Genomic DNA, 21,026 nt, shown 5'->3' with positions numbered 1-21,026 from the left:
TGTTAACCCGTCCCTCTTTACACCCACGTGTTTTACTATTGTGTGGATATGATGTCATTGAGTTCGTTTTATTACGGCTGAAGGAAGCTTGAACTTGAAGGTAAAATTTTTGTTGTCATCATTTCTTAACAAAACAAATTATTCTTGATCTTTTTAATGATAAACTATTTTAATAGCGACTTGGGTTCAGTCACGAAGACAAGCTGTTGCAGCCATTTTCTGCAATTGCACAAATATTTTGTGTTCATTCACTAGAAACATTACAAATGATATTTTTACTCTAAATAAATGAGAAATAGTTTTACTGTTAGATTTGCATTGTTAGAGTAAAAGATTGAGCTGGCTTTGCCACTGTTTGGGTTGACACTTCCATGTACAGATTTGTTCAGAGTTGGCAAATTTTGTAATTCATTTGTTCTATATGTAAATTTTATTTTCTTCATTAAAAATGACGATATTGTTTTTTTTATAAATGACCTCTTTTGTTTTGTTTTATCTTTTTCAATTTCTTTAAAACAAAAAAATCTTAAATACTTTTCCTCTTTTTTCCTTGAAAGTTCAGTTACTTTAAACACTATAATTCATTTAGTCCAGCTATGTAAATTCTGGTAATTATCATTATTTCAATAATCTATTGTCTACACAATGCACAAATGCTCAAAACTTTACACCAGCATGAGTATATAATTGCTATAGCCTTGCCACTGGTATGATTCACACTTGATTTTTGGCTACTGTTTATTTATTTATTTTTATTATGAATTTATTAAGAGACAATGGTCATTTCAAAACTTGCCACCAATTGTTCAAGAATTTCAAATGCACAATGGTACAAAACGGTAATGATGTGCCGTCCAAAGTATTTTGATGTGTGCCATCATCTTCTTAATGCCCACATGGAGATGAAAATTCCCGTGAAAAAGGGTCTCGCTGCCAAACAATGGGAGAATGCCTATAATACACTTCATGCGAACAATGTGAAAGTGGAACTTTTGGAGCCCCAACAGGGCTTACCTGATATGGTATTCACAGCAAATGCCGGTATTGTCCATGGCAATATAGCTGTTGTCTCCAGCTTTGGTGCTGTACCTCGTCAGCCAGAAACTCAACACCACATTCATTTTTTCAAAGATCGAGGTTTTGAAGTCATTATCCCCTCAGATCATAATGTTCAAATTGAGGGCTGTGGTGATTTTATGCCCACACATGATGGTGAAAATTATTTTGTAGCTTATGGTTTCCGAAGTGCATTTAAAGCATATGCCTTTATTAAGGATGCCTTATCTCTCCCAAAAGATCGTTTACATCACATGAAATTAATGGATCCCCATTTCTACCACATTGACACAGCATTGATGAGCCTAACACGTGGACATCTTATGTACTATCCTGGTGCTTTTGATAAAGAATCAGAGAAGAAGATATTGGATATTGGAAGTCATAAAGTCATCCCAATTGACCGGCAAGATGCCATGGATTTTGCCTGTAATTCAGTGAATTTCATTGACAACGATGAACATATTCTGGTGGGAAACAAATTTAGCAATGATCTCAAAAGAAAACTCAATGACTTTGGTTATAAAGTAATAGAGACACCGTATGAACAGTTCTTATTGGCTGGTGGAAGTATCAGGTGTTCTGTTCTTGACATTGGAAAATCTGACTTGTACGAAAATGAATAATGTTATTTAGAGAATATATTAAAATCTGAAAGAATCTTTGTCATTTGTAGCTTTGTTGATTAAGAACATCAAGAAATTAGTAATTAATTTTCACAATTACATCATTGATAAATTCATTACAAATCTTTGTTGTTTCCAAGGTTGTGCTGATATGGGACAATCAGGTTACTTCAGAGTTTCTATCTTATGAAGGTTTCATTTAGGGATGACAAGCCATCCACAAATGGCGCATTTTCCATTAGGAGAGTAAGAAACCTCTCCAACATCATTTTTATTGCTTTGCAATATTTAGATCCATGAACTTCACATCCTAAATGATAGAAAGAAATTTAATGGAATGGGATGGGGGTACAGATGGAATAGGTTGGGGATAAAAGTAGATTAAATTTCTTAACCAAAAAAACCTCCCAATCATGATATAAGATTAAGAGTAATAGAATTTAACAAAAAATATCTGCACTTACAAATAATTAGCTTCTTAAATCTAATCCAAACTAGAATACCACCACCCTACAAAATCATCCTAGATCATTTAATACCTTTGACAAAAAACGACCAATGGAGGTTCGATAAAAGTCAAATATTTTCTGAGAGCAATCACGCGCCACCATCAAACATGTCTCAAACTGGGAAAATTTAATTATGACATCTCTTCAATTTTCCAAAATGACAATTGTAATAAATTACATAGATAAATACCTTTGGTGAATAGAGTTAGAAATCTACCTGATTTATACTAAATTTTCCTTTGCTGGTCAATAGAATTATATCTTTGTTGACTGAATCAAAGGCAAATGTAATAACTGCTTTTGCATTCTGCAAGTATAATAACACAAAACAACATTAATCTTGAACATTTAATAAGTTCATCCATAAAAAAACTTAAGAAACAAATTTATATAAAGTGCACCTTTTCTTGTTTGCCATCTGGGTCTGTTATAATTACATCATCATCCAGTATCGCTATGGTAATTGAGGCTATAAGGTATCTCATTGGATAACCAGCATTCAACATTGCCATACACCCTGCATTGATACAACATGATATCAACTAGACATTGTTCAGGTACATATATGTTCTGATGATGATAGAGTCTCAGAAATCTCCATGAATTCAAAGTGAACACGATATTATGAACATCAAAGGATACAGATCCATCATTGCAGATTTCTTGTAACACAATAGTCATAGCTGATCGTGGATGCATTGATGTCAGTATAGCAGATTCACAAGTATTTCTGATCAATCTTTCCATTGATTTCTCAGCACAACCTAAAAAAATACATTGTATATACTTTATTGGGTCATGGGATATTATTATATAGGATTTGATTGTTGAAAGATGGGCTGTGCCAGTAAATATGAATAAAACTAAAGAATTCACTCCTATACTAAAGCCACAAAAATTGAGGTCGACGTAGATAGCTAATAAAGTAATGAAATGGAAATATTATAAGGTATTTCAATACTACTTTACCAGGAATGCCGGTTTTTGGACGATACACCACTTCAACAGTAGCTTTATTAACTATCTCTTTATTAAATCGTACTTCAGCAGGACCATAAACTCCTGCCATCGCTGATGTATTGCCTGAGAGAAAATTAATGATATTTAATTGCATTACAAACATAGTATTCAGTCAAAATTCTCAATGTATATGTTTAAATTTTAATTATATTTCTTTCAGTTCACGAGTTTGTCGCGTATTTAGTGCAAGAAACTGAGCTCAATTTTACTAGATTTTGCAAAAATATTGTACTATAGCATTGGCTATACCATGCGAAAAGCAAGCAGATCCATCTGTTTTATTTAAAAGACCTAAATCCCCGCTAAGTGAGCGCAATGCCGCAGAATTCTTTATTTCTCTATCTTCGTTCGCCATGTTGGATGTTTGATGATATACTTTGTGTAAGCCCAACATGAGTGGGAAAAGAATAATTCTAACAACTACAGTTATAAATGAATAAAATGATATTGAATAGAATGGCATTCTTGCTTAAAAATATTTTGTGTCGACCGCTGGCAGTCCGTGGATGTGCAAAACGTGCTCTTGTTATGGGAAGGAAGGTATATGTTTAGACAAAACGCATCAAATAATATCATATGTCGCGTGATAAGTGGTAATAATCAATGTAGTGGCTTGGTAATTAATCAGACGGGGAAATTAAACCATTGTGTTGGTGGCGCCAAATATTTTGCCCATTTTCATCCCTTAGCTTCAAGGTGTTACTAATATTCTTACAAATTAAAATTATTCTGTAAGATGGTTTTAGACCCCTAATCACTCTCTTCTCTTCATACCTACACAAAATATGTACAGAAACCTGAAAATTTCTTTAAACTTTCTCTTCACTAGTGTTTCTCCAATTTATCTGATGAAACCCTAAAAATAGATGCCAATGATGAATTTGCTCAATTCCCTGGATCAAAGTCAAAGTTTACAGATAAATTAGAATTTGTCAATGCAGACGAAGAAAGCCATATTCCTGTGTACAGAGTGATGAATCGTGATGGCATTGTAACAATGAAAGAAAATGAACCAGAGGTATTTTTTTGAAAAAGGAAAACATGATAAGGAATACATCAAATTTTCATGTTATGGTTCATTTAAATTATTATTCTGATAAACAGTTAGGTCGTGATGTGATTGAGAAAATCTACCAAAAATGACATTACTTAGCACAATGGATAGAATCTTGTATGAATCACAGCGGCAGGTAATATTTCTGTGCAAAAAATTTTTCCCAAGTAACAAAAGCATCCTTTACATCAGGCAACTCATCTTTGTCTCACTTCAGTAACCAAACAACGTGAATACAACTTTTCAGGGTCGAATCTCGTTTTATATGACCAATTATGGTGAGGAAGCTGTTCATTTTGGCACAGCATCTGCACTAGATATGGAAGATCTCATATTTGGGCAGTATCGTGAGACTGGTGTTTTCTTCTGGCGAGGTTTTACTCTGGACGATTGTATGAATCAATGTTTTGCAACTAGTTTGGATCCAGGCAAGGGAAGACAGATGCCTGTCCATTATGGATCAAGAAAACTCAATTTCGTCACTATTTCTTCTCCACTGGGCACACAAATGCCACAAGGTAGAAACTTCTTGAAAGTACAACCGCAAGATCAATATATTTGCAACATTACTTTCATTCGTAAAATCATAAAGAAGTCAGAACATGATAACACAAGTTAATTGGCAGTCTTTGTACTCATATCATCTTTTTCATCTAGCTCCAGGAGCAGCATATGCCATTAAAAGAGCGAGAAAACCCAACTGCGTTGTCTGTTATTTTGGCGAGGGAGCTGCAAGCGAAGGTGACGCTCATCCAGCATTTAACTTTGCTGCTACATTAGAAGTGCCTGTGCTGTTTATATGGTGAGGGCCCATGGTTGTTTCTTCCTAATACTGACTCTTGACAAATTCACTGTGGAATAACTACTAGGAAAATCTTATTCTGCTATATTGACTGTAATATATTCCAATAAGAGTTGACAGTCAGTTTCTTTCGTGTTTGCCATTTACATTGAAGTAATGCGTAACAAGACCGATATTTCACTCGCGGAAAACAATACATTTTTAAAGAAATATACAATGTCAACCCTTTGTCACGCGAGTTACATTTTTATGTGAGTTTGATTGGATTTCTTTTGCGGTTGCCATTTGGCACAACGCGCAATGAAGTGTTAATAATTTAAAATTTACACAGAATGGGCAAACTTACGAGCTGGTTATATGTCACTGTATGTAAGTGATGATCATCACAATCGGGATGTTGAAACATATCTATTTTTTAAAAAGTTTCTTGTATTCATTTAATGTTCCATTTTTTTATTACTTAACATTTCTATTGTTATAGTCGTAATAATGGTTACGCAATATCTACACCAACATCTGAGCAGTATCGAGGCGACGGCATTGGTGAGTGACGCTGTATATTGATAACTTTCTCAAAAATTTTTGGATATGTATCAGGCAACTGCCAAATATATTTCAACTACGACAAATATAGTAGGGAGGCCAAGGTTGGGCAAGGTCGGGTTATGACTTTCAAAAGAATAAAATCTTACCATTTAAGTATTTTGCCGTAGGTTAGATCTGTCCTTAGACAAAACCAGCTTGAAAAATGATTTTAGCTACATGAGAAAAACTCGTAGTTCTCAACCTATTTGTCCAGATGTTGATTTATTCAATAATAATTTAACCATTACCAATGCTTTACTAAGATGCAACTTACGCAATCAAAACGTGCCTTTTAATGCTTTCATCTATGACTTAGTTACTATTTTCCTGTCTTTCTTTACAGCTGGCCGTGGTCCTGCATACGGAATTCGGTCTATTAGAGTGGACGGAAATGATCTCTTTGCTGTTTATAATGCAACGAAAGCAGCTAGAGATTATTGCGTGCAGGAATCAAAACCTGCAATAATCGAAGCTATGACATACAGGTACATATTTCTAAATTATACCAGATTATTCCTATTGTCTCGTATCGTTCCTCACCATTGTTGGAAACATTTGAAGAAATTATGATGAAAGTAGAAGTTTGTAGGTAACGTTATAGTCATTGTATAATAGAATTGGTCATCACAGTACAAGCGATGATTCAACGGCATATCGTTCACAAGACGAGGTGAACTATTGGGATAAACTGGATCATCCTATTGCTAGACTGAGGTCTGTATTTGTCATCAAATGATATGTTTTTATGTCTTCACATCCATCTAATGTCGCAGAACTGTTTGCTAGACGTTTCATGGTTTCCAAAGAATGGTGGAATGATGAACAGGAAGAGAAATGGAAACGTGATGCGCGTTTGCAGGTTATGGAGGCGTTTGGGCGAGCGGAGAAGGCCAAGAAGCCGCCAATTAAGTACATGTTCACCGATGTTTACGACGAAATGCCGCTACATTTGAAAGAACAGTATGAAGAATGCATGGCGCATGTGCAAAACTACCCCAACGATTATCCTGTCGATAATCATGCAAGTGACGATGCTACTTAGAGTTTAGGGACGATGGACATCCGGAATAATGTCACTTACTATACGAAGGACATCTGAGATACTATCATGTACTATAAAATGTATTCCTAAAACAACAATTCATATCTCAAATTTACAGACCACTTAAAGAAAGCAAGCTTTGTAGAAAAATCGCAAAATTACAATCAGTGATAAGACATTGTCGTCAGCAATAAAACTTGAAGTGATAAAATCTATGAATCTTTCTCGTGTTTGTGACTTCGTAAAGCCACATTGCAGCAAACAGGTGTGCATTGGGCATAAATAAAAAAACTACTGAATTAAATGTTTCATGGAAGAAATTTAGCTAGTTTCTATTCGTGGAATGGTCGTGAAAGTGTTAGGAACGGTAGATATATAATCACTTATTTTATTGTCAGTCACAATATCTTTTGCTGCGACTTCACTGAAGCTCTTGAATAAAATGGAGTTGAATGTCTTTTTGCTTTAGATAATGGGAGTTATCTAGTTTGCTTGCTGATAGCCTGGGGAGAAACAGACGTTTGACAAATCTTTTCTTGTTGTGCATTGGTCTCAGGTCTACAACTCCAAATAACTCTCTTAGGTGCTATAATCCAATAATTTTCACATGGTTCATCCAGTCTTGTGAAGCGATGTGAGAAAATCAACGTTGCTACAATTTCAGCTTTCAAGTTAGCATAGCACACCTTTAGTCGAGGATAAAGGCTCGCAACACAAGTATGAATTTCTGCCGTATTCAAAGCCTTCAAGGGAGAGCTGCATATTGCTTTTTCAATCAAATCTTCAAATGAAAATGTTTGTGGTAAATCCGTCGTAAACGCATGCCTCGCGTTAAGATGCGCGTCATGTACGTTCTGATGATTTTTTTCTAAGCAACTCCTTTTACTTCGTTTATTTGATCTTTTACGAATGACTCTTGTATTATCCTTAGCGGTGTCAAACAATTTTTTCTTCTTAAAATCTTTAACATCAATCGACTTTTGTCTTACTGACGGTACTGTCCTATTTGCCATGGTCGAAATATTGAAATAAATTCGTGAGATGAATAGTGTATGTAAATAGTGTTAGAGCGAAGTACCTGACGTCATAGCCGTCGTGTTGGTGTACAAATTGAAAAGAATTTTGAAATGATTCGAAGTTCTTTTGTTTGGTAGGCTGCTCCTCCCTTGTCATGTTGATCTCTAGATGACAACTATTTTTTATTTGTATAGCCATGAATAAGAAAAAGTCTTAATGAATAGGCAAAAAGGTGTCAAGCATTTACAATAGATGAAATTGAGGATGAAATCTGAATGAATTATCAAAGGATACTTTCAAAAACTTAAAAGTTGTAGAAAATTTTAATTCGGATAATCGGATTTTTACCACGCAAACATCTCGCAGCCCACGCATGCAATCTCTGCGCGCGTTTTGATTATAGTTTTAGAATTTTGTCATCCCCCCCTGATTACATTTACCACCGCCATTTTGTTACATTGTAAATTGTGAAATTGTGAAACGTTTTCGCCATTTTTTAAAAATATCGGGAATAAGATTCTCATAATGGTTGTTTTTGTCAATATTTTGAATAAAAATGGGGTGTGTTGGATATAAATAGATGTCACGAATTTTCAAGTCTAGAGCTGAAGCGTCAAATCAGCGAAAAAACGGTATGAAATTGAAATATAATAAAAGAGTAGATGATGGCATTTAAATTTTAAAATTTATTTAGAGCATAGCAAGTGATGACATTTACATGACTATTAACGGTCGCAAATTTGAAAACCATTGTAAAGTTGAATTAAATCATGATGTCATCATTCAATGTCATCTCAAAGTGCATGGTGGGAAGGGTGGCTTTGGTTCCATGCTTCGTGCTATTGGTGCACAAATTGAGAAGACAACCAATAGAGAGGCTTGTAGAGATTTGAGCGGTCGACGAATGCGAGATGTCAATGACGAGAAGAAGTGAGTTTTTATTCTTATTAGGTACATATAGGGACATTACAATTCCTGTCCTTGTAAAATTGAGTACATGGAGTAATGATGAATTTCTTACTGTAGAATTGCCGACTGGTTAGCGAAACAAGCAGAAAGAGACCAAGAGAAGGCAAGAAAGAAGCAGGAAAGACTCGAAAGACTACAATCACACCCCAAACATGTCTTTGAGGAAAGTAGCAGCTACACAAATCAACTTCAAAATAACATGGATAGTGTTGATGATGCTTTACGGAAAGGTGATGTTTAAACCACTGTCATGTCTTTGTCTGAAATCATTATAGTAGTGCTTTAAAGAAAGGTGTTGATGTCAGTGTGATGTCATTGTCTAACAACTATATAGTAGTGGTGATGTAACTACGATGTCATTATCTGACATCACTATAGTAGTGGTGATGTCACTATGATGTCATTGTCTGATATCACTATAGTAGTGGGGATGTCACTGTGTAATGTTGCTAAAGTGGTTGCTAATATTGATTGTATTTTTGCAGGTTTAAAATCTAGTAAGGCAGGAAAAAGAAAATTGGAAGGGAAAAATGAAAAAGCAAAGAAACAAAAACTATGGTTTGAATTTGAATTGAACGTTTTCCCGTTTAGCAAAACAAACCTTCAACATATACAAACAATTTCTACCAGTTACACAAATTCAACACTTTCCCTGTTGTCTTACCGTTATTCTTATGTATAATACAAATGTCTTTTTTATTGCTTAAAATTTCACTTCATAACGAAAAACTCTGAAAAACATTAATGGTCGATCGGTCGTTGTTTCATAGGCTAGATATTGATGAAGAATTGAGCAGTGATGATGAAGTCAGTGATTCCTCGACATCTAGTCCTTCAATGACCAAAGCCATTTACAGCACGTCTGAAAAGTCCATCGAAAATAGTGGCATTAAATGCATTAACAAACGAGTTGTTGAATCAGTCGAACTAAATGATAATAACGTTGAAAATACCAGCGATATTAAAACCAGATACGAACAACTTCAAAAACACGATGAAACGCCCAAAATTGAAAGTGAAAATTCCAAAATCCAGTTTGAAAAATCTGTTAAACATACTGAGACAAGTCCTTCACGAAATGACGATACCTGCACAAGTTCTAATGCCGAGAATGATAAAAAAGTTGTGCAAAACGAAGCGACTAGTGGAAAGTTGGAGGAAGAAAAATCGGTATCATTTTTAATTCTTTATACACTTGAAACTTTTGAAACATTAAAGGCGATCAATTGTCAACAGTGAAGGTGACCAGAACAGATGTCATCAAAATCACTAATGTAGATTTTAACTTAGATAATGCTCTAATATTTACCATTTGTTTTGTCAAGGTAACGTTTCCTTTAAATTTGGACGACTATGGATCAGTAAAGGAATTGGAAGAACTTGGTTTGGATGTTTTGAAAAAGGCGTTGATCTCACTTGGAATGAAATGTGGTGGTACTTTACAACAGCGGGCAGAACGATTATTTTCGGTCAGAGGACTAGCACTAGAAAACATCGATCTGTCATTGCTGGCAAAACCACTGGTGGAAAGAAAAATGGGAAAAATAAATGACTGTTTACGAGTCATATGATAAAGCTTGTCGATGTGTTGATTTAGGAACGTGTTGCAAAGTTTTCAAAATGGGTTTTTAGTGCTTTAATGTTTATTTAGTTCACTGTATACTTGTGTTTTGAAAGAGTTACATTTATATGTGTACAAAACTTCAGGTTTCTTGTATATGTCATTCAAAATATTAGTACTTTTGTAGATATAGTGCAGTCTTCATTTCAACAAAAATATTGCTGTAATGTGTTTTATTTTTGTTTTGCAAAAAACTGCCTTTTTGTGAGTTGCTTTGTCGTAATACTTCAAAGCTAGAAATATGTGTTCTTGAAAAAAATAAAGACGACAACGATGGATCTTTGAATCTTTAGTTTAACGATCTATAGTATGTCATATGCTTTCATCTCTGTCATGCCACTCAACACAGGAAGAAACAACTTTTGGACAACTTCCTTACATGTTATATACAATTTTGATCAAAGTCCATAGGAACACAATCATTTTTAAAGTTTTTTTTTATGTGTATCATATATCAAAAAACGAAACTTATTCACCATTCCTTCAACGTTGAACATATGTTTGACACCGTAGAACAATCTCTCATATTCTATTTCTTACATCTACCATGGTCATATAGTCTTTGAATAATTTTGAAGACAAACATAGACTTGTAACGATTTCTACAATGGATATTTGATGACATTGCTTATCAAAATGACCTTCTCAAGGTGATCCACAAGATTACCCAATGATGTTCTCATGATCAACAAGATCACCCAATGATGATCTCATGATCTACAAGATCACCCAATGATGTTCTCATGATCCACAAATTTCCTGTAAAAAACGATTAAAACTCACTAAACTCTTCATGTTCAGACAAAGAGTCAAGACCAAGCTGCTAAGTATTCACAGCAAATGAGAAGTTGTCTTTGGTGAAGAACAATCAACTGTGAAGCATTTGGAAGAAATTCTTATTCACAATGAATTATTTGGCAGTGATCATTCTCATAATTTCGTGCATTTTTCCACTATTCTTGAGTGTGGTAGGTTTTGCGTCTAAAAGTCAAACTTTTTTGAATTCGTCGAAATAACACAGCAATTTAATGTGTACAACCGTTTCCCTTCAGAAAATCGTGAATATCGACGACTATGACCCAGGCAGCTGTAACAAAACCAACGCGTTCCAAGTATATTCTGTGAAAGACAGAAACGATAAAACGAGACTGTGGATATGTAGCAAAGAAAATGGAAAATATTTGTGGAAATCTGTTAATGGTTGGTGTTTATATATAAATTTAAATGATGGATCAAGAACTAAAGAGACAATATTTACAGCATTACTGCATTATAAGTTTTCTACCCAGCAGAAGATGAAAAAATTATACTTTGGAAGTGATTAACATTAATTTTTCTCTACGTAACAATGATTTCATTTAGGTAAGTCATTTGTCGGTGAATACCTGAGCCCAGGCTACGATTGCTCAGATATTTTAAATCGAGAGGAAAATGTTCAGGATGGATATTATTGGATAAATCTGGGAGGCAGCAATAAACGAAAGGTAAATGTTGGATATTCAAAAGATGATGACGTCATAATTTTTATGATTTGAAAAGTGATGCATCTTTATTGAAGGTATGGTGTGACATGAAGACAGATGGTGGTGGATTTATACTTGTTGCTAGAAAACATGATGCTATCACGTGGAACGTTCCCTCAAAAGACAAACCGGTGAATCCATCTGGCAAAGACAAATATTGGACAAGTCAACTGGGAGATCTTCCCATCTTGGATTTCAGAATACAGATGTCAACAAGTGACTCGTTTGTTGACACCAAAGCTCATTGGTAAGTATTAGACTAAGAACAAAACGCAAATTCCGTTTTAATGCTCGCTCATACAACACGATCCCCATTCTTTTAAATTGAAGACCTTGATTTTTTTTAATCAGGTTTTACAGATTGAATGGAACCAGAAAGCTTGAGAACTTAATGATCACAGACCAAGGATGTGATACACTTTCTCCGGGAATTGGAGGCATAGCTTACGTTAAAGATTTGATAGCAAATAAAATTGTAACGACATCTTTTAAATGTTCCGTGTTTGGTCAAAATACAGCAGCAAAAGAAAAATTGGCTGGGTAAATAATTGATAGAGTTTGTTTTACTAAACAATAACACTAATCTGTTAAAGCTTACTTCTATCGTAAAAGGTATTTCTTATATTTTAGTCGATGATGAATGACTGCCTAAAAATCCGTGTGGAGGATCAGGGTATTTACATTTCACAGGTCAAAAACCAATAAAGTTTGAGGAAAACGGTGTATTTAGGTAACAAAATAATGATTTAAATTAGCAACACTTGATGTTTTCAGATTATCTTACTCATAAAAGATCATAAAAGATTAAAAGTTCGGTAAAATTAAAAATTCAATAGATTTGAAAACAATGTATTTGTGTCCGAATCATTTAGTTACAGTGTGTCGAACTCAAAGTCAGGGCTGTTTAGGAATGCAACCGCATATCTTGGCTGTTTACATGGCAAGGTACTTATGAAAAATATCTTAAGTGAAACGTTGAACTGGTAGTGAATAACTTTTTCTTCAGTGTTGTGGATGTTATGGTCCACCAGGAGGAACAGATAATTACTGTGATACAAAATGTAACGCTATCAATGGTGGATCGGTAATCAGTGATAAAAATATTTATACCTGGATCTGGGTAAGATCCAGTCTTCCTAAGCGAATCTGGGACAAATGTATGGAGTATCAAAGTGAAGATGAATTTGGTCAGATACAATGGTACACCTTAAAGGGAGATTCTGTCGTTCCTCAAAAGGTAAAAATGCAAACAAAATTGAATAAATTGATATTTGAAATTATAGAAGAGAAAATTTGTAGCTACGTGCGATCTCTTGATGTATTTAAGATTTATTTCTTTAAAGAGCATAAAATAAGAGATTACAGTAATGTAAAAATACAGCTTGACAAAATCAACATTTATCATTCTCCACACAAAGATATTTCTGCTAATCATGATTTTTACATTAATTACTCAGGGAAAATGTCAGAAGAAAGACAAACCACGTTTAAATAGTGGGGTAAGAACGCAATCCATTTGGGATTTTATCAAAATAATATAAATCCAATGTTTAAAAACTTATAAACGATTGAAGGTTGTCGTTGTTTCTGATAACAAAACTGCAGAAAAAGTTCCTCAAATACCAGGATTGTTGGAATTTCGCCTGGATCAAAAGGAACTTTATGTTAGAGCAAACAAATCATGGAACATTCTTCCACAGGAAAAAGAGGTAAATGAGTAACAGCAATTTTAGTTTTGAATTTCGATGATTCAACATTACAATGTGGGAAAGAGTTTATGTAAAAGAAAACGAAGACAGAGCTGAGGAACTCTAGTTAATATTTAAAAAAAACTAAGCTGGTAGCAAAGCTGTGATGCAGGATGAATTTCAATGATAATTTTTTCCTTATGTGATAGATCAACGGAAAATTTACAAACTTGCAAAAAAATCTGGAAGCAAAACTAAATGAACTAATGAAGAAAATTGAGGAAACGGACGTTGAGTTAAAAAAGAAACTCAATTCGAGCTACACAGAACTGAAAAATGACATGAAAACAACAGATTCACAGTTTAAGAAAAAACTTACCAATCTTGAAGCAGACTTTAAACAAAAACTCAACACAAAATCTGCTGAACTGAACAAGAAGATTAATGATGAAAATACAAAAATAAAGACGAAATTGGTTTTTTCTAAATCAAATCATAAAGAGATCACTGGAGGTTAGCTTATTTTGGTGATTTATAAAAACTTTTTTTCATTCAATTACTTATACTCTAGAAGTTTTATTCTTAACATTGAGAACTGAATATGAAAGAAACAGGCAATAATTTTATTGAATTATTTCATTTTGCAGGGACGACAAGCATTTTGATTGGCTAATAGAAAAAATAAAATAAAGTATTTAATGTCACGAAATTTTCACCCCACACTTTTAATAGCTCTAAATAATTGCAAAGACTATTTTGTGATGAGTTTTTAGTTGATCTGTGTTTGAAGATATATTTTCTGTCGATGATAACTAATAATCACAAAAGTTGATTATTATATTTACTAATAATCCCGCGTTTCTTTATTTTTAAAACATTTCAGTATGCGGAGGACAATATAGATGGTTGACAAGCTCCACAAGGACGTATAACTACAGATCGAACAGCTACTGTGACTCATCTTTATCTGGTTGGTACAGATTTGGAGGAAGTGCTGGAACTATGATGTTCTCAGGGTGTGTTAGAGGTGGTAGAAGCCGTTGTGGTTCATATTTTTCGGGACATTTAACAGGAGGTCATCCAGGAGTGAATGATGGGATTGTTGAACGCGTTGTTTGTTTTTCTCATCGTAGCGGTTCCTATGAATATTGTTGTTTGTACAGACGTACAATCAAAGTTCTCAACTGTGGCTCATTTTATGTTTACAAATTGAATGGAGTACCAACTTGCAACTCAAGATATTGTTCTACAGGATGAAAAAAAGGGAAATAACCAAGTAATAAAAAAGCAATTTGAATTTAAAATTATGGTCAATATTTTCAAAATGATTAAATAAATGATTCCATTTAATATATTTTAAAGTTATGTTACATGTACAAAATGTTATAATGCATTGGGTTATTAAAAATTTTGCAAAGATTGCCTTTAACTATCTTGTTGTTGATTTTTGTAAGGTGAAATAATTTTAGGGTCAGAATTTCTTCTTAACATCCAACGTAAAGATTATCTCCTTTCAAACAAACAAAAATATCTGTAAAGAACTGAAAGGATGAATTATCACAAAAAATCGATCTTAAGCCCCAGCTTTGAATAATCTATTAACTGGAATTTCAAATACAACAAAAATTGCCCTGCTTGATTGAAAACTAATGACTATTAGCTAACTGTTCGTCAGAAGTCAGAAAGTCTCAAATGATGGAAACTTTCTCCATTTCTTCGTTCATATCTTTCTTAAAATTAATTGCAAACATGACACGAGTTGTTTTTTTTTCAAAATGAAAAATGAATAAGTGAAAGTAGAAAAACGAAAATTAGAAAACACTAAAACGATTTTTGTACTACTTCTGACCTCCAATAAAATAAATTCAATTTACCAAATTACAATGTTACAATGATATAAATCACAATGTTACAATGTTAACGAGTAAAGATTTTTAACTTTGTAATTTTTTTAGAGAACATAATTTTTCCGCATAGTAAAAACATTTTATTTACAAGCACAACACTTTATCGAATTCATATGCAGTTTAATACGCGTTTAACGGTACAAGAGTTAGGTATGTATAACAATCAATTAAAACAATTTTCTCCATGATTCAATAATGATATTCATCAATAATTATTCACGCACTTGTTTATTTCAAATTCTACAACATTTCAGTAAGTGGAGTTTAGTACAAGTGGTTAAAAGAGCCTACCGAGAGATATAGAAATATGTTATCTGATGATACTGTCACAACGGGAAGAAGTATGGTTGGTACAAATTTGGTGGAAGTGCTGAAACTATGATGTTTCACAATGTTTAAAGAAGGTGAAAAACATTGTGGTGCAAAATATCCAAGGCATTTAACAGGAGATCAACCCAGAATGAATGATGGGATTGTTGAACGGGATGATCTGCTGTTAAATGAAACTTCAAAATTTTGATAAGGGTTGAATGCTATTTTTTTAAAACAGTTTGCATTTTGTGGTTAAGTTCATATGATTTGATGATATTATATGATTCAATGATATTGAATCTATTATATTAATGATTTCACCAGTAGTGCATTCAGTGAGTGTATTTATGTTATGTGTCTCAAAAAAGGTCATTTATTCAGTAATTTACACCACATAACATTTTTTTGACACACTGTACAACAAAAACAACAAAAGCAAATGCAGTTAAAGCTGTCGTCAAAAAATGTTTTATAATATCAATCTAAAGAAACACTTGTCGTTTTAACCAACCAAAACAACCAATTAATCTGATCTTGAATATTGAGTCCGAATATACTTCAGTCTAGAGTCTCTATGATTAGTAGGATAGCCAACCCAGAGAATTTTTTCCTGCTATGTATGCCTGGACATTGTCATAATTCATTTCTTTATATTGTTACGCTTTCTCAGAGATTGAACACAGAATAAAATTGCATTGTAGGAGTAAACAAGAAAGCTGTCTATATACCATTGTCAATGAAACTATTATAAATTTGATCTTTCTGCATATTGTAAATCTCTCTGATTTCAAACTTGAGTTTCTCCATGCTGCATACAAAGTGTCTTTATCTGCAGTAGAATAGCCAGCCTGCAAAGTTTGTTCATGCTATGTAAATTTTTAGTGTTCACTTAGTGTAAAAACCACAAATTTCTAAAGAAATGAATTAGCTAATGATGACAAATTTACACAGCATGATCAAATTTGCTAGCTGGCTATTCCACTTTTCATCTGGAGTGACAAATCTTGATTGAATGTTAATCATCCATCTCATTATAAAGAATATAAACAATATATATTATGCAATCAAGTAAATCATGTGAATTTTTATTAAAACTATTTTAAAAATGAAATACTTAGTGATCAAAGTTACAAACAATGTGACAATGTTACAAGACCCAATCATTGTCAAGCAATATATAAATCAAATTAGATCCCACTCACTTACAATGAAAATGGTCATTATGCCTCAATACCTTGACCACAGAAACTCTTTCTGGTGGAGGCTGCCATCATGGGAAATGCCCAAATCAACAAGTAAGGCACCATTGATATTAAAATATCGACAACAAGCACAATACGTCAACAGCTTTTATTACCAATCTACCATTGCTGCCCTTTGTATTAATATGGACAGAAAGCTGATAAAAAAAAAACACTCGCAACGTTCAACATAGGTTGCCAGTGTAATTTTAGTTATTCTTCAACGGTTAAGTGTTAAAAGTCGAAAAAATTGATAAATCGATGTCGAAAATGCAAGACTACTATTTACAGTAAGACAGCGTCAGTGGTACATCTGAGGCATCTGGGGTCTGGGGTGCAAAATAAAGGTACATAAAGGTACATGTTTTAAATGGTTAGGATATAAAACAAAATTTCCCGCCGAAGTCGCATCGTAATCTTATTGGGTGATTTACACCAATGACAAGCTGAATTAATAAAGTCCAGCCCATGTGCTAACCTCATTTCTTGTTCAGTTGATTCATTACTATTCTTCAAGAAGACCTCACCTCTCTTAAGTTTTGACAAAAATTTTGAAGATAAATCGCTGAAAGAAGAAGAATTGATAAAATTATCGTTAATTGAATGGAAGGTAACGAATTTCTTGTGGTTTAGAAATTTTCTGTTGAAATTCATCGAATTTTTGAGGTTGAAAGAAAGGAGCTCGGCATGTTTGTCATTTTGCGAAAGATGAAATACTGTGATACTGTCGTAATCCTTCCCATTCCAATTTTTTATCAACTGTTTTGCAATATAGCTTTGTTTCATCCTTTCTTGCATGTTTTGGAATGCTTGGAAGCAAAATTAAGTTGAAACTTTTCGTTTTTTAGGACAAAGTGTGTAGCTACTTCATTCGGCTTGCGCGACAAGCTAACTCTGAACGGTGTCCCATGAATGAAACAACAAACAGCCAGCGCTAACAGGCAACAAACTCCGAAATGAAGATGTCAACTAAAAATACCTAAAGGTAGGACGTGAATGAACTTCTTCATTGTTTAATTTAAGCCAAAAGCGAGTTTTCTTGCTGAAAATTACGAAAGTTAGTTTTGGGCGGTTTATGCAGAATGAAAACTGCAATCCTTTGAAGTCACCGGACGTTTAAAATTTGCATCATTCAGCAGTTAACGATTCCCCAAGGAGATGTGTAACGTGTAAGAACAATTGAATACAATGAAATATACAAGTTGAGGCTACTGCACATTGCAAATGCTGACATCCATTTGAGATATAAAAGCCATTGATGCTCGAAACATGCTAATTAGCTACCTGCCAACTTTAAAACCTTCTAGTACTGAACTATTTTTGTTATTGACAACGAGGATGTTTGTATTAGTTATAAAGTGTCCAGCAAAATAGTTTACGACGAAACGCTTTAATAATTTTCGGTTTGCTAGTAAATTTATGGAAATCAGAACGTTTCTATGAAAAGACGTCTAAGTCACGTTTAAAATTAGTTTATAAGCTAAGCTCCGAGTAAAGATGGGATATTTTGATAAAATTTTCCATTTTTTCGTCAAGATCAGTCTTTCACTCGTGCAATAAAGTTCAAAATATTATTGTTTCTTTCGTATTTGTAATGAAATATAACTTGAAGTATAACATACTAAACGCAAATAACTTGATTTCGTAGGAACTGAGGGGACAATCAAGCTTATACATCGGTTTCCTTGTGCACATATTCAAAAAAATTTTTCAGAACAGAGCTCATTATTTCCAACGCTTTTCAGCTCACCTTTACCTCACCAATGCTAACACTTTGCTTTAAGCTTTCCTTTATATATATTACATATAGTGTTTTAATATGTTAAATAAAGTTAACGGAAAAGGCTGATTGATTAAATGAAAAGTATAAGCCAAAAAGATGAGAGCAGGGTCTGCAATACAGAAGACAATATGAAAGACGATAACAGAAGCTTTAAAGAAAATTTCTACGAACAGAAACACGAAAAAAGGATGTCTGCTACTGGAAGTTGCTTCATTATTTCTTTAAAGTGTTGCGTACTTGGTTGTAAGTTTGCATTATCGGTTCTAAGCACGTTATCTTTTCAATGGATTAAGTTAACGTTATGGGAAATGCTGAAGTATTTGAAAAGCAAAATATAGAAAAGATGAGAGCAAGGATTTAGTGGAATGTGAAGGTGGATAGCAAACGTTTAAAGTAAATTTCAACAAACATGGAAACTTGAGAGAAGTTTACAACTGTCAAAGCTACAAAGAACTCATTTTGCTTTCATCAGGTTTTGCAAGTTCAACGTCTTCCTCTGTTCAGTTGCTTCGTCAGCTATTGCAAACGCAGTGTCTTCATTTGTTCGGTTGCTTCGTCAGCTATTGCAAACGCAGCGTCTTCATTTGTTCGGTTGCTTCGTCAGCTATCGCAAACGCAGCGTCTTCCTCTGTTCGGTTGCTTCGTCAGCTATCGCAAACGCAGCGTCTTCATTTGTCTGGTTGTTTCTGTCAGCTATCGCAAACGCAGCGTCTTCATTTGTTCGGTTGTTTGTCAGCTATCGCAAACGCAGCGTCTTCATTTGTTCGCTTGTTTGTCAACATCGCAAACGCAGCGTCTTCATTTGTTCGCTTGCTTCGTCAGCTATTGCAAACGCGGCGTCTTCATTTGTTCGGTTGCTTCGTCAGCTATTGCAAACGCAGCGTCTTCATTTGTTCGGTTGCTTCGTCAGCTATCGCAAACGCAGTTCTTCATTTGTCTGCTTCGTCAGCTATCGCAAACGCAGCGTCTTCATTTGTTCGGTTGTTTGTCAGCTATCGCAAGCGCAGCGTCTTCATTTGTCTGGTTGTTTGTCAGCTATCGCAAACGCAGCGTCTTCATTTGTTCGGTTGCTTCGTCAGCTATCGCAAACGCAGCGTCTTCATTTGTTCGGTTGCTTCGTCAGCTATCGCAAACGCAGCGTCTTCATTTGTTCGGTTGCTTCGTCAGCTATCGCAAGCGCAGCGTCTTCATTTGTTCGGTTGCTTCGTCAGCTATCGCAAACGCAGCGTCTTCATTTGTTCGGTTACTCCATCAGCTCTTGCAAACTCAGTGTTTTCCTTTTCAGGCTGCTTCATCTAATCTCGTGAGTGCAGCGTTTTCAATTGTTCCGTTGCTACTTCAGCTTCTGCTAAATCAGGGTCTTTATTTTTCGGTTGCTTCATTGCTCTAGACAAAGCGGAGTCTTTTATTTTGTTGCCTTTTCTTGTGAAAGAGAAGTGAGACAGACGAAAAAGTTAATAAAAAGGAGAATGGTTGTTAAATGAAAATTGATATTGAAAGCTACGCCTGAAAGCTGGCAAACTGACAAGTTATAAAGAAGAGAGTCACTGAAGAAGAATATATTTTAACGTTTGATTAGATGTTACAATAATGGCATTTGTTGGGTTGTGTCATCGATATTTGTAAATTAGAATTCAGAGGCAGACACAAAAGAATGTAAGAGACCATCCATTGAAAAGAAAGTTCAACAGCCAAAGAAGAAATGTTAAAGACAAGAGTGATTTAAATGAGGCTATACTGTAACCTGTAAATAGCTAATGTAGTGTTTCTCTTCTCCCTTGTTTTCTTTTAGTTATAAGCCCATTAAGAGTTTTCCATAAAGTTTCATTTGCCTCTTCTTTTGCGTGCACGATTATCATGTTGCTCTATCATGACATTGAGCGTTTTTTTTAACAATGGCCAAACGTTTAGTTTAGTAAACCTTGCTATAAGCTTGGAGTACAGAATAACCGTTATTTACGAAACTAGTCTGAGCTGAAAAACGTTTCTTAGAAAAATATTTTGGTTACGTATTCAACGTTTCATACTGTATATGTGCACAAGTAAATCACTGTTAATGGCTTACGATGAAAAATTGATGTCGACACAGATGAAACACTATTGGACAGTAGTAATGATATGAAAAGATGTTATCGACATGTTTTTGTGTCTCATCAAGAACGAGCTTTGTTAATTATAAATCGTTCTAAAGAAAAATTGGAGTAAACTACCATCTTAACGAAATTAAAGCTCGTGATTAAAATGTTCAGCTAATATATGATGCCTAGTGGA

The 21,026-nt window shown here is 34.3% G+C and overlaps 5 protein-coding genes and 2 long non-coding RNA genes across 8 annotated transcripts; 5 read left to right on the top strand and 2 right to left on the bottom strand.

Annotated features, from left to right (window-relative positions):
* The first annotated feature begins 26 nt into the window (after positions 1 to 26).
* On the top strand, positions 27 to 1,725 carry LOC124441981 (N(G),N(G)-dimethylarginine dimethylaminohydrolase-like). Its single transcript, XM_046992466.1, has 2 exons — positions 27 to 100; positions 772 to 1,725. Exon 2 carries the CDS (start codon positions 777 to 779, stop codon positions 1,680 to 1,682), a length of 906 nt encoding a protein of 301 aa, XP_046848422.1. The 5' UTR covers positions 27 to 100; positions 772 to 776; the 3' UTR covers positions 1,683 to 1,725.
* On the bottom strand, positions 1,719 to 3,566 carry LOC124441983 (exosome complex component RRP46-like). The gene is made up of 7 exons (XM_046992467.1): positions 3,461 to 3,566; positions 3,161 to 3,274; positions 2,834 to 2,955; positions 2,593 to 2,733; positions 2,409 to 2,498; positions 2,222 to 2,308; positions 1,719 to 1,992 (listed from the first exon to the last, which is right to left on the bottom strand). The coding sequence occupies exons 1-7, from the start codon at positions 3,564 to 3,566 to the stop codon at positions 1,954 to 1,956; spliced, it is 699 nt and encodes a 232-aa protein (XP_046848423.1). The 3' UTR covers positions 1,719 to 1,953.
* A 42-nt stretch (positions 3,567 to 3,608) lies between these two features.
* LOC124441978 (2-oxoisovalerate dehydrogenase subunit alpha, mitochondrial-like) lies at positions 3,609 to 6,905 on the top strand. The gene is given in 10 exon segments (XM_046992462.1): positions 3,609 to 3,751; positions 4,041 to 4,229; positions 4,316 to 4,346; positions 4,349 to 4,401; positions 4,513 to 4,783; positions 4,923 to 5,067; positions 5,549 to 5,610; positions 5,996 to 6,137; positions 6,268 to 6,366; positions 6,439 to 6,905. Coding segments are annotated over 10 exon segments (1,356 nt in total). The 5' UTR covers positions 3,609 to 3,643; the 3' UTR covers positions 6,695 to 6,905.
* Positions 6,906 to 8,135: 1,230 nt separating this feature from the next.
* LOC124441979 (replication stress response regulator SDE2-like) lies at positions 8,136 to 10,587 on the top strand. Its single transcript, XM_046992463.1, has 6 exons — positions 8,136 to 8,343; positions 8,406 to 8,641; positions 8,738 to 8,910; positions 9,166 to 9,238; positions 9,451 to 9,850; positions 10,006 to 10,587. Exons 2-6 carry the CDS (start codon positions 8,430 to 8,432, stop codon positions 10,249 to 10,251), a joined length of 1,104 nt encoding a protein of 367 aa, XP_046848419.1. The 5' UTR covers positions 8,136 to 8,343; positions 8,406 to 8,429; the 3' UTR covers positions 10,252 to 10,587.
* Positions 8,703 to 14,941, top strand: LOC124441980 (keratin, type II cytoskeletal 1-like). 2 transcript variants are annotated; one of them, XM_046992465.1, is made up of 9 exons: positions 8,703 to 8,713; positions 11,103 to 11,269; positions 11,354 to 11,501; positions 11,664 to 11,785; positions 11,860 to 12,071; positions 12,176 to 12,364; positions 12,455 to 12,554; positions 12,697 to 12,769; positions 12,831 to 12,966. In XM_046992465.1, exons 2-7 carry the CDS (start codon positions 11,207 to 11,209, stop codon positions 12,459 to 12,461), a joined length of 741 nt encoding a protein of 246 aa, XP_046848421.1. In that variant the 5' UTR covers positions 8,703 to 8,713; positions 11,103 to 11,206; the 3' UTR covers positions 12,462 to 12,554; positions 12,697 to 12,769; positions 12,831 to 12,966. The 2 variants fall into 2 exon arrangements, with proteins under 2 accessions (XP_046848421.1, XP_046848420.1); XM_046992464.1 differs by lacking the exons at positions 8,703 to 8,713; positions 11,103 to 11,269; positions 11,354 to 11,501; ... (1 more) ...; positions 11,860 to 12,071; positions 12,176 to 12,364 and adding exons at positions 13,282 to 13,323; positions 13,399 to 13,533; positions 13,722 to 14,025; positions 14,396 to 14,941 and having other exon boundaries at positions 12,457 to 12,554; positions 12,831 to 13,061.
* LOC124441986 lies at positions 9,240 to 10,086 on the bottom strand. Its single transcript, XR_006947050.1, has 2 exons — positions 9,990 to 10,086; positions 9,240 to 9,542 (listed from the first exon to the last, which is right to left on the bottom strand). It is a non-coding gene; the product is annotated as an uncharacterized LOC124441986 (long non-coding RNA).
* A 539-nt stretch (positions 14,942 to 15,480) lies between the features above and the next one.
* Positions 15,481 to 16,051, top strand: LOC124442696. Its single transcript, XR_006947335.1, has 2 exons — positions 15,481 to 15,569; positions 15,674 to 16,051. It is a non-coding gene; the product is annotated as an uncharacterized LOC124442696 (long non-coding RNA).
* Positions 16,052 to 21,026: the final 4,975 nt, after the last annotated feature.

Source organism: Xenia sp. Carnegie-2017, unplaced genomic scaffold (genome assembly GCF_021976095.1).
Source record: "Xenia sp. Carnegie-2017 unplaced genomic scaffold, XeniaSp_v1 HiC_scaffold_20, whole genome shotgun sequence".
Lineage (NCBI taxonomy): Eukaryota > Metazoa > Cnidaria > Anthozoa > Malacalcyonacea > Xeniidae > Xenia > Xenia sp. Carnegie-2017.
This window is presented reverse-complemented; position numbering and strand designations above follow the sequence as displayed.